Source organism: Cyphomyrmex costatus, unplaced genomic scaffold (assembly GCF_001594065.2).
Source record: "Cyphomyrmex costatus isolate MS0001 unplaced genomic scaffold, Ccosl1.0 scaffold496, whole genome shotgun sequence".
Classification (NCBI taxonomy): Eukaryota; Metazoa; Arthropoda; class Insecta; order Hymenoptera; family Formicidae; genus Cyphomyrmex; species Cyphomyrmex costatus.
Genome location: NW_017279235.1, coordinates 189,792 through 203,251, shown reverse-complemented (window position 1 = coordinate 203,251; position 13,460 = coordinate 189,792). Strand labels below are relative to the sequence as shown.

At 32.9% G+C, this 13,460-nt stretch overlaps 1 protein-coding gene across 1 annotated transcript; it reads right to left on the bottom strand.

Moving 5' to 3' along the window:
• Positions 1-523: 523 nt before the first annotated feature.
• On the bottom strand, positions 524-8,816 carry Taz (tafazzin, phospholipid-lysophospholipid transacylase). Its single transcript, XM_018545314.1, has 5 exons — positions 8,589-8,816; positions 4,412-4,540; positions 1,888-2,131; positions 726-980; positions 524-633 (listed from the first exon to the last, which is right to left on the bottom strand). Exons 1-5 carry the CDS (start codon positions 8,701-8,703, stop codon positions 594-596), a joined length of 783 nt encoding a protein of 260 aa, XP_018400816.1. The 5' UTR covers positions 8,704-8,816; the 3' UTR covers positions 524-593.
• Positions 8,817-13,460: the final 4,644 nt, after the last annotated feature.

Here is a 13,460-nt window from a genome sequence, read left to right as displayed (position 1 = left end):
AGGAATATATTAGCAAAATGTATCAAAAGTTCTTGCACTTCTCCGCTAGAAATTTCTAATAAAATTGCAATCAACTTTTTCTTCATTAAAAAATTTGTTCGCGTCACTATTTGTAATATAGAAATTAAATATCTGTAATGAAACCAATAAAAATCAAATAAAATTTATTATTAATATTTTATATATATAAAATGGTAATTAAACAAAAACTAAATCTCGTGAAGATCTCAATAAATCGCTTAAACGGATCTCAATTTCATATTAATAGAAAAATATGTAACATTGCGGAAGCAAGTGCGTAACTTTATAGATGTATTCTGTAGGCGTATCAAGTGATCTCTCGAAGAATTATAAGGAATAATTTAAAAGACGATGGAAACATCGTAGTTCGCAGAATGACTTTGATACTTACATTACTCAGTATTGTCAAAAATACTACATATTACAATACAAAAGTACGCATTAAAAAGAAAACTAATTTCGTACGGATTTATGTTTACATACAAATCTCACTTTTGTTGACATGAATTTCTCTTTATATTTTTGGCAAATTAAGGCTAGATGGAGGAACGACGAAAAAAGGATAATTTTCGTCATAACTTAGCATGAAGTTTTTCCGTCGCTGCTTTCAATCTGAAAATGTTTAAATATTTTTTCACTTTCTTTGTTCCATCAAGCATTATTCAATATAGTTCGAAATATTAGATTAATATAATTATAACTACCTGGAAAGCTCTTGCTGTATGCGATCAGTTATCGCTTTTCGCGCATCCACCTCACTTGCTTTTGATTCCCGCAATTCGGTCAGCAATCCGCTAAGGTCTATGGGCTCACCGTAATTCATGGTAACTCTTTTTCCCACTTTAAGCATATACGGCGGTTCGTTGGGGAGTACTTCATCCATACCGAGATGACAGATAGGAATTACGATAGGTGTGATGGGTGACTCTAATATCAACCTACCCACGCCCCATTTTAACCTAAACAGTATCATCGATTGTATATCCTCGCTGAGTGTGACTATAGTATTATTAACACGAAAATAAGAACCTGAGGTGTTTTTATAGCGACAAGAAAATGTAAATTGTTGTAAAATATTATTTAACATATTTCTCTTTTTAATAATTACTCTTTATAAATTTTTAAATGTGCAATAAAAAAACGTTATATTAATTTAAACCTTGTTTTGTTAAATACTGTTATAATAAGCTACTTACTAACATACTTGTTCTGTTCAATATTTGCTTGGTTTCTATTTACATTTTTAACAAAATTCTAATTGAATCCATATTCATATTCTCAAATATTAATAAATCGGACAACAATTATTAATATAGAATATTTTGTTAATAATAGTGATAATTGGAATATAAAACTACTCCAGGCAATCATTTATGTTGTGGCAATTATATTACCATTATTTTGGCTGCAAAAACTTTCTAAGATTTAAAGACATGAGAATATTCGCGTACCGAGAAATTGCGAGAACATACATTAATATCGGAGACTTGTTCAACTGTTCGGAGTAGAAAAACAGATAACATTGAGACAAATACAAAATAAACATGGAACAAGTAAACCAAAATCAGACGACTACTTCTGGATTAACTTCTACAAAACGCTCATCTATGCACCACCTCATTTTTCATACATGTATGGAGCTTTAAAAAGATAACATTTAATTTAATAAGTTACTGTTATTAAAAATTTTTACAATTTTTAGTTAATTTGAAGTTATAAAAATGTAAATTACAAATTATAAACGTTTTTTCTTTTTTTAATTGCATTAAAATATACACGACGACGAGTAAACTTTATAGACAATATTCACGGATTATGTTATCAGGTCTCAGAACGAAAGATTGCAGAAGTAACTCGAGTACAAACCTCATCTCTTCCTTAAGCATATTGACTTTTCCCTCGGGGAAGACATGCACCCACTCGCCAAGGGCCAACCTTTCGATGCAGAAGTCCATGGCTTCCTGATACACGCCGTCGCCTCGTACGATGGGTATGCACTTGCCGAGCATGAAAAAGTAGGAATGCCAGACATTCGTGAAACAAATGTCATGCGCGGCGAGCGACCATCGTACCTTACGTCTGCTAAACGCGTGCCTGGAGTCCAGGGTCGCTAAATGAGTTCAGAGATTTTTCTGTCTTAAATTCTTTCATTCGCGATCGCATATCGGCGTCGTTCTGAGAAAGAAAAACACGTCTCAAAAGAGGGACAAAACGTACATAGAGAATGTCGAGATTACAAAAAACTAATATTTGTCTTTAAAAAAAAAAATAAATAAATAGAAAATATTGCTTTCAATTATTATCGGCACACAATCAAACATTAGAGACACAATGAAATGAAGAACAAAAAATATAAGGAAGAGAAAACGAAGAACATATATGATAAACGAAGCATCGATAAACGAATAACGTAGATATGCTTACTGTATCTCATTGTCAACTAATGGATGCTTATCGTCATTGTTCTTCATTCACGTTGGATCAATTCTCATAGCTAATCATCTTATCGTCATTATTTACCGTCAGTTAATGATGCATGTCTCGTGTATCAGCAAGATTAAAACCTTATGCACAATGAGAAACACAGACAATAAGAACACATTCTCAAAATATAAATCAAGTAAGAAAAGCGCTAATTACTGTCGAAATTAGATGTTGAAATATTATTCTTATATATATTTTAAATACATTTATCTCAGACGCACATATAACTGCGCGTCAATTACTTTCAGATTTCAGACTTACAACACAATTAAATTGAAATAATAATAATTTCAAATAAAATTTAATCGCCAATTTGTTGCTAGTTACTAATATCTCTGTAAAAGTTTAAGATACTATCATTTTAGGTTGAGTATGTTACAAGTCCGAAAGTAACTGGCGCACAGTTATACATCTGATTGTGAGATAAATGTATTTAATAGAATACATATATAGAAATATTCCAATGTCTAACTTCGTATTATTATACTATCTATAGTTGATGTTTCTGAGTTGATTTACTCATATACCTAGTGATCTTATTCTAACACTCTAATGTTTAAAAAATGTAAATATGCATTTAATATCCATGTAGATTAACATTAGCGCCAAGACACTACCGTGTCTCCAGATTACGATTTAAACGATCTAACATCAACATGGTATTAAGTTCGTATGTATATTTTTTAGAGTGTAGAGAGTAACACGGACAATATGTATCAATTAATACATATTGTATCATCAATTGATATATACGGTTTCTCATGGATTGAAATTTTGCCTGTGTTAAATGCACAGACAATAAGAAAACAGGGAATAACAGATTTCGATCTATCAGAAATCGTCTATACTAGAATACATAGTTTTGATAGATTGAAATCTGTTATTCTCTGTTCCTATTGCCTGCTTTTCAATTATGCAGTCTAAAGCCTAATCTACGAGTCAACATGCTCTTCCTGTTTCTTGCTTTATATCTCATGCTTTTTTCATTTTTGCGACCGTTTTATCGACAATCGCGTTTCCTTTAACATGTTTCTTATCTTTTTCGAAATTCATCAACCTTTATTTTAGGCAACAGAACAAAAATTGGATACGAGACAAAGAAGCACGAAATAAAAAGTGATAAAAAGCAAGAAATAAGAAGCAAAAAGCACATTGTAGATTAGGATCTAGGTTTTGTTCTCTATTCTTGTGCTTTTTATTGTGCATAAAGTTTAAATTACCACGATTCAACAATAAAAAAGATAATGTATTAACAGCTTATTGAAAATAATTTTGTTAATTCAATGACATCATTTAATAAAACAAATACGTTACACACTCTTGCAAAATAAAATTTTATTTGTTTTGTTAATATTATTGTTAAATCAATAAAATTATTTTCAATTAAAATAATATTGAAACATCGTTTTTTTTTTTCAATAATGTAATTTCGAAGAAACGAATCGAATCAATCGCGCTCTTTTGCACACGCTATCAGTAATTTTATTTAAAAAAATAAGGTTTTTTTTCGATCGAAATGAATTTTTGTTCAATCTCTCAATAACCGGTCGGTCCCACATCGCCATAATATGACAATGTACTTTGTCCTTATGTTTCATTGCGTCCGTGACTTTATAACTGCGCGGCCCGGGATTGTAAAGAGTGCCTCGAAGCATGCAGTTTTATTAAATGAAAGAATGAACGGACCGCCGGCATTATACACCCCGGATGATTCGTATGTTCCGCATACGCGGCATTTTATTTTTCTCAATTTCTCGAGACGATAAATCAGCCGCGGCGCACAACGCAAAGTCTTAGTCCCGCGTGAGGCTGAACGCGGGGGAGGGAGGAACTGATGATACGTTATTATACGCAATGCCGAGAGGCATTTAACAAACGACGTAAAGGGGAAAAAAAAGTTTCTTACCCCATATACCCGGATCGTCGAAGCAACTGTGATGATTCGACACGGTAATGAGCGGAACATTTTTCGGCCGGAGGTCTAAGGCGCGCACAATAATGTGCTTGTTGTACACTGTCGTTTTGTTCAGCCATTCTTAAATGCAAAAGAGAGGTTTTTTTTTTATTAGATTATGTCATAAGAGAGCGGTATTCGATGACGCGGTAGCAATCCGAGATCCCGCGATAAGTATAGCTTTGATCCTTGAATATTTCGCCGGATACATTATCGAAATAGTTACTTTACACGATTCATTCTCAAAAATGCTCCAGTTTCTATTGTCTTGTGTTACAAATTGTTTCGGCGCTATCTGCAATTGTCCGTAATTATCCGTTTCCGTTTATGATACTTCAAGTTACATAAACACATTGAGAAAGAGGGTGGAAGAGAGAGAAGAGAAAAATAGAGAGAATTAATGACGAATGCTACGGTTAAAGTTAATGCTACGGTTAAAATTAATGCTACAGTAAAATTTATGCTATACCATACGTAAAACTATGCTATACCATAAAATAAGGTATGAGATTTTAGGTATCCATACTTCACTTTTATCGACAAATGTATCTCTAATGCACATTACAGTTTACGTTACGCATATACTACAAAATCTCAGAAATAGATGAACGAATATATTGACAAACGTGAGGTATAAATATCTACAAAGCAAGTTGGCATTTGTGTCTAATTGTTTAAAAAAATCTTAGGTCAAAATTGAAAACTGTACTAACAAGTACCGGTCTTCCTTAATCGAATCAGTCAATCACAGTAGAGACTTAAGGGTACCCTTCGGGTCTTTTTAACGTTTTTTCAAGAATTTTTTTTTCATAGTAAAATGTATTTAAATTCTTCGAACTTTTTACACATTATTAATGTTACAAATGAGCATGTAAAAAAATTCTTTTTTAATTTTTCGCGCACGTGCGGCGTCAAAATGGTGGCTTCAGTGGTTGGTCGTAAAAATCTGGTGGACGTGATATCTCCAGTTCGAAACGCTTGAAATAAAAAATCCAAACAGATTCTTAAAATACATGTTCGTGACTATAGCCGGTAGTAAAATTAAACGTTTTAAACGTAAAAAAACAAAATGGCGACGTTTTGAATTTATTTACCCCTTTTTCACCCGTAAAATGATAAAAAATAGGGGTTAAAAATCAACGAAAAATAATGATTTTACTACGGGCTAAAACTACACATGTTCTGAACAATCCCTGAAAATTTCAGCCCGATCGGTTAAATAGTTTTTACAAAATCGTGTCCACCAGCTCGAAAAACCTTGTTTTGAGGAAAACGCGTTTAAAGTTTTTGTTCGCATAATCGTTAGTATAATCATGAAAAAAAGTCAATCAGCGATGCCAGCTCCATACATAATGCCTTCGGTTTCTTCGTAGAACTCGTTTTGAAACTCGTTTTTGGTATATTTGAAAATTCGAATTTTTCGAAAAAAATAGCCCCGAAGGTACCCTTAAGACAATAACATAAACAGTAGTAAATATAAAATGTTTATTTGTTTACTGCTTACATCTTACTGTTTTTTTATGTGGCATAACCTTTAGTCTAAGAAAAATGCACAATAAAATAATAGATGATTCTGTTATTATTGGGTGTACAACTTTGCTCCCGCCGTTTTTACATGTATAAATTTATACCTGTAAAAACGGCGGGAACAAAGTTGTACACCAATATAATATATTACGTAATTAAATAATAAATTGCTGTGACTGCGTGACAAAAAGTTGTTGTTGCTAGTTAGAAAATATATGAGTAATCTACAAGTATATAAATTGAAACGTTGATACGCAAATGCATAAATTACCGTAGTATTCGAATTATTGTGTTTCTAGAAGTAGTATAGTGCGAGAAAAATTATGAAACTTACGCACAAAAAGTATAATTTTTCGAATAAATTGGTAAAATTTATAAATATTATTATATATATTTTTTTTTTTTTAAATTTGACATTTTATAATTTAATTTCTTGACTCTTATGCCATTTATATGCATTTTTTAATTTATTTATTAATAAGAGTCCTTAAAACTTATACTTTTATAAATATTACGCTTTTGTAAATAGATTTATTTATTTGCATTGACATCAATAAAGAAAAAAATCAGAAATAAGCTCAGGATTATATATATAGCTTAATAAGACTAAAAATTTATATATAAATAATTTTTTGTAATATTCATTTTCACTGTTTGTAATTTTTATAAAGAATTATTAATAATTAATTTATTATACATATATTATTATATGCAACTTGATTAAAAATATGTAACTTAATATATAATTTAATGTACTATATATATGTATATATATAATTAAAAAATTTTTTTCTTTATATCTTATTTTAATAAAAGAAAAATACAGCCAAATGTATTTCTGCAACTTTGACAATTATGTTAAATTGCAATTTTTCTACTCAATAATTTGATATTTCCAAATGCAAACGTTTTGATTTTAAAACTTATATATAGTATTCTACATTTGTGTTAAAGTCAGTTTTTGTTAATATTTTGTCGTTGAACTTTTAACATATCTAGAATGTTAGTTTAATAAAATTAATTACATGAAATTTGTGTTAAATTGATATTTTATATCTTTTAATATATTAAAATCATACATTAAAATTAAGTGAACAAACAATATAAACGTAATACAGTTTTACAATGCTAATTCTGAAATGAATGAATAAAAGATGGATGTACATGTTTAACATATTAATATCTCAACATAGTTTAACATATTATAAATGTTAATTTTACTGACAACGTATGTCCACAATTTATTTCCAAATCATATCAAAGTGTCATATTTTTGTGTTAATTTTTACATAATGTTATATTCTATTGTAATATGTAATAAATCGTATATGGTCTTCTTTTTAGTTCAACTTTTTACATGGTTCATCTGTCTTCTATCTATCTTTTTAACACTAAAAAGAAAGAGAGGAAAGATCAACTGTTATTGCAAATAAATAAATCTATTTACAAAAGTGTGTTATTAATTTATTCGAAAAATTATACTTTTTATGCATAAGTTTCATAGTTTTCCTCGCACTACTTCTACAAATACAATAATTCAAATACTATAGTAAATTTATGCATTTGCATATAATGTTTCAATTTATATACTTACATTGTAAGATCATCTAAAGGTTATTCATACATTTTCTAACTAGCAATGACTTCTTGTCACACAGTCATGGCAACTTATTATAATTAAATGTATATTTTAATAGACATAAAAAATCAAGTAAAAAGAATAGACTTATATAATCTTGTATTAAATTAACACAAAAATAAACCGTCAGGGACACGTAAAATATGTTAAATTTAATATAAATTTTCCAACTGTTTACATTTAAACATTTTAATGGAAATTAAAATATTTTCATGTAAATGTTGTTTCCTAAAATTTATGGAAATCAATGAATACGATGGATTGTTATGCTCAATCCAAGATAATTCAAAAAGCATCAAGACTGCTTTGTTTTCAGAACTTTACTTGTTTACAACATTACACACAGTATGTGTCATATTGTACGAGACTGTCTATTCTATAGCTATTATAATTAACCATTATGATTGGTAATACAATGAGACTGATCTCTCTCTCTCTCTCTCTCTTCTTCTCCTTCCAGTAAAATGATATTGGTAGATAAGGTTTATTTCGATCATCTCACATATCGTAATCCACGTAATTATATCACAAGCGCGATCGTACACTCCTCGGACGTATTGACAATTTATTTCTTTTCTCATAACAATGTCGACGTTTTCAGCACAGCCTTTATTATCCACGATGCGGTATACGTGTCGTGATGGTAAACGACCATGCTCCGATGTCTCCGCGCGACGACGACGATCATCGTCAATGTCAATCACGACAAGATGCCGTATTGGGTGCTATATGCTTTTTATTCAACCTTCGTGCACATCGCCGTGATCGAGCAATGGCTCTCGTATGCGAAACGCACAAGGAAACGCGCCAGCACCCTATCGCCCATCAATGAACCTAAAACGTTGGACGGAATCGATGCGGAATCGCTCAGCGTACCGTATCGTTCGAGCGATCCATTTTTAGGGCGATCGCGCTGAGAAATTGCACGCGTGGGCCGGCACGCGCGACAACGTGCTCTCTTACCTATGATGATTTTCGAAAAAATGCCCACCGCCGCGAAGGTTATGCTGCTCGCGATGTTCCACAGTCGGGACGGGTTCCGTAATTTCGGTATGATCCACTTAATGTCGTATAACATCGCGCCGACAGCCACCACCGTGCCCGACGACTAACAAGAGCGGACGGCGGCGCGGCGATTGTCTCGACGATCGGGAAACGACTTCCCCGCGATACACCGTCCGGTCTTTCGTAACGCGCGGCAGCCATCTTCGTGGCGAGTCCGCGCGCCATGTTTCGCTACGCGGTCACGTGGTCGCGCGAGCGCGACCGAGCGGCACCGGACGGCAACCGATCGAGACCGAGGGCGTCGTTGAATCGCGTGGCGCCACGCTACACCTGATCCACGAAATCGAATTCAGCTGCGCTCCCGGCTCGCGCGGTAATTATTACATAGGGTGTCGCGTTAAGTTTAGAATTTATGTCAGCCTTTCCTTTCCGCTTGACATCCTTATCACTCGCACGCGGCATTGTCACCGATTAGTGATTACCATTGCCTTGCGCGCATTATCGGTGCGATTAGACTAGATGACTTAAGTCTTTTTTGTACTCTTTGCGTCAATATGAAAATTATTAGACGTTTAATATGTTACTGCGAATATTCAAATATATGAAAATGGCGCACAATCATGTGACGTCCGAAATATATAATATTACTTAAAATTTTAAGTTTATCGATTATATTATCACTTTTGTTATATCGTTGATTTTTCATAAGGATTCTTTAACTTTATTTATTGGACTATGACTTATGGGCCTTCTACAATAAGTCATTACTTAAGTTTTACGTCATAAGAAATTTACCAATCATAATCGAATGTGAGAAGAATAATCGATTGCGAGTGCAGGTCAATTTCTTATGACTTAATACTTATAACTTATAGGTAATGGCTTGTTGTAGAAGGCCTATTACAGTTTCAGGAAATGAAAAGTTACCTTTTGAAAGCAACAAAAGTTACAGTATATTTGTTTCTGATTTTTAAATGTAATTTTTGTTACAGTCACACCGTTACTTGGTAAGTAATTATTCGTTATTTTTTTGTATTTTAAAAATTAGTCTAAAATAAGTGTTAAAATAAAAACAGTCTAAAAATATACTTTTGTAACATTTTTGTTTAAACGTTAATCAAAAAGTTAATAAAAATATACAGCAATGACACTTACTTTATTTTTCAGTTTTTTCTTAATAAAATAATTTCATAATTCTGAAACTTGTAAAATATGCGGCAAACTGAGACATCTATCCGATATATCACATAGAAATGTCTTATTAAATTTTACATGTGTACTAACAAATCCGCTTTTGATTATTTACGTTTCCTATAATTTCACAAGCACCGAGTTTTGCTGGATACTTACTCGAGAAAGAGAAATAAACTTTAATGAGAAAAATACATCTCGATTTGATACAGAGAAAAAGATCTGTGCTCCTTTACTTAAATTTTTTAGATATCGAAACGAAAAAAGAGTACGATAATAATCTTGGAAACAAAATATTATTTTTCAGAGACTGAATTCGATTCGATATTATTTAAGCACATATCGATTTCTGATATAAATGTAAACAAAGAGTCCTTAAAAACAATTAAGAAGTAAAAAGGCAAAGAGCCGATAATATAACAGACATAAATAAACATTTAATTTATGCTCAATTTCTTCACTTCCAGATAAATAACAGATAACTTTATCGAGGAGATATCTCCATTGTATTCTGGCAGATATCTTCTGGATAAAGATTATCTAGAGATGAAAAAATTGAGCATTAGAGATAATGTAGCTACATTATCTCTAAATCAAATGTTTATTATGTCTGTTATATTATCATCGGCTCTTTGCCCTTTTATTTCTTAATTGTTTTATATTTATTGAGTCCTTAAAAAGCCAAGAAATATGTATCTCAGGATCAGGCGATAGAGAGTAATAATTTATTCTTTAAAAATATTGAAAAATGTTGATTGAAAAATATTTCAATATTTTTAAAGAATAAATTATTAATTACGTACAAAGAACCACGTCTGACTCTATCGCCTGATCCTGAGATACATATTCCTTGGTTTTTAAATATCGAGAGTTCGTAAGGAAATTACATTTGACTTCGTCCTTAAAAAGATTTGATTTACTAATGATTCAGTTTTGCTTGTTGATGCAGATAACTTTAATGATGGCGGAACAATTAGTGTTATTCATGAACCATGCGTAGTTTCGATAAAATGCTAGTTGCTAGCAACACTAGGACATAATTTCGATAGTTTAACTATAAATCAACATTATTAACCCTATTATCTTCGTTCGATTTAACATCTTTTTCGCGATTTAATTATTATATATTACGGTTAGACGATCGAATATCGTGCGTCCAACGAAGCAAGTATGCACACGGACGAGAACGAAGAGATCTGAAAGTGGAAAACGAGTGGAGGGCATGGCGAACGCGGAATATTAAGCGTGGGAAAAAAGACGTGCAGGAGAACAGGGCAGGAAGGAAGAAGCAAGAAACGGATACCAAGAACTTCGGACTGTGCTTCGGACCGAGCGAAGGGTCCTTAAGTAGAATACGAACGAAGGAAAAGTATGGTTTGGATGTGAAACGTCACAAAATTTTGCCAATTAAGGAAAAAGGAAATATACAGATAAGATATATTTCTCTTCCGAAAACTCTCATCTGTGTAATGTCTTTCTCCTAAAACGAATATAATCATTATTCCAGTCTATTTACGTATTCTGATTGTATTTTGCCTCTCCCTCCTTTTTTTTTCTCTATAGGCAGGAGCCATAATAATATAAATGTTAACAAGAAAGAAGGAAGCACAAAGCTAAGCCTATCTCGGTCAAAGCTAGATTTCGATGCTTATTATCATTATGTGTGAATTTTATATACCGCGTATGTAGTTCCTCTAATCGCGTGCCGAAAATTTTTTCAGACTTTACAACGCAACTCTAAATAACTACCGCGGTAATATCACTTTAATTGACAATCAATCTAACAAATTTCGATGCTTATAGCATCTTATTAGATCTTAATAATATGTTGAAAGACATATATTAAAATTTAATATTAAAGTAATGATAATTTAAAATCTGTGAAAAATTACACCGGCTTCTAAGGTAGGCTCCCACTACATTACCTTACTAATGAGTCCAGTAGTGGAAGCCGGGACGAAACGCCAATTTGTGATATTCTTCGCAATCTTAATTTTTCACAGATTTTAAATTATCATTACTTTAATATTAAATTTTAATATATGTCTTTCAACATATTATTAAGATCTAATAAGATGCTATAAGCATCGAAATTTGTTAGATTGATTGTCAATTAAAGTGATATTACCGCGGTAGTTATTTAGAGTTGCGTTGTAAAGTCTGAAAAAATTTTCGGCACGCGATTAGAGGAACTACATACGCGGTATATAAAATTCACACATAATGATAATAAGCATCGAGATCTAGCTTTGACCGAGATAGGCTTAGCTTTGTGCTTCCTTCTTTCTTGTTAATTGTTTAACAATTGTATGGTCGTATAAATATAAAATTAAGATTCGATTATTTGTTAATATAAATGTTATTGTAATATTAATATTAATTTTAAATGTAACTTTACTTTTGCCTCTTACATCGCCCTTTCGATTTGTATTAATTATTGTTATATTAAGAGTCCTTGAATATTTTCATGTTGTTAAATATAAATGTTACTATCGTAGAGATTATATCGCCATTGTTTTGATCGCGAAAACTTTCAGACAATAATATTCGTGTTTCGAGAAGTCGCTTGAAAACATACGCGAATAAAGACCTGTTCGGCTGTTTGAAAAACTGTAGGAAAAAAGGACAACACGGAGACAAGTACGAGACATATAGATACGGTATAGAGCGTGTACATTTGAAATCTTTAAATCGAAGCTTTCACAACGATCGGAAATACATAAACAGTTTCTTTCCGAGGGTCAGGTCAAACAGGTACGATCGCGAGATGAGAGACGAGAGCGATACACTTGTTCGCCGGCTCTCGTCACTTGCGGTTGACACGCGTGAAAAGTAACGCGCGAAAGTCAAGATTTTATACTCGTGCTAAATATACTGACTCGTTGATACCGTTCGTCATCCGTGTGGTAATTATTTATATAATTCGAGTTCATTAAACACATCATAACTAATTACTCTCTGATTGCATCTTTCATGAACGTAGCTATGGCCGGAATCAGACTACGCATTGAAGATTGAGATTGAATTTTGGCTAATCAAAATAAGAGTTCAAATTTCTTTATCCTCATTGGTCAAATTTCAATTTTCAATCTCAATCTTCAACGCATAGTCTGATTCCGGTCTATGACACGTTAAGTCGGTTTTAAATTAGTTGCAAGCCGATCACAAGTTCGTTGCGACAGCCAATCTCAAGCTTGCATTTTGAAATCAACGCTTCAGATTGGCTGTCGCAACGAACTTGCGATCGGCTTGCAACTAGAACCAGCTTTATATGCGATCCAAGGAGACAAAAGAGAATCAATTGAGCTACAACTGAGCGAGTTAATCGGTGAGTTTCCCGGAATCCTCGTCAGGATCATCGTCGGACGATCGAGAGCCCCCTGATAACTTTCCGCGAAACACGCGCGTATCCAGGCGGTTAACCACGAAACAATCGACACGCGAGCCGTCGACTCGCGAAGCGCTCGTCGTCGATCGCACATTCATTTACGATCGCGAGTGAAAATCCGCGCGCGCGTGTAAGAAGAAACAAACGATGGAGAAGGTAGAAGAAGACGGAGAAGAAGAAGATCGTGAAGAGAGAGAGCAGGCGCACGAGTGCGACCGGCGGAACAGGAGGTGCACAATGATGCGAGAGCG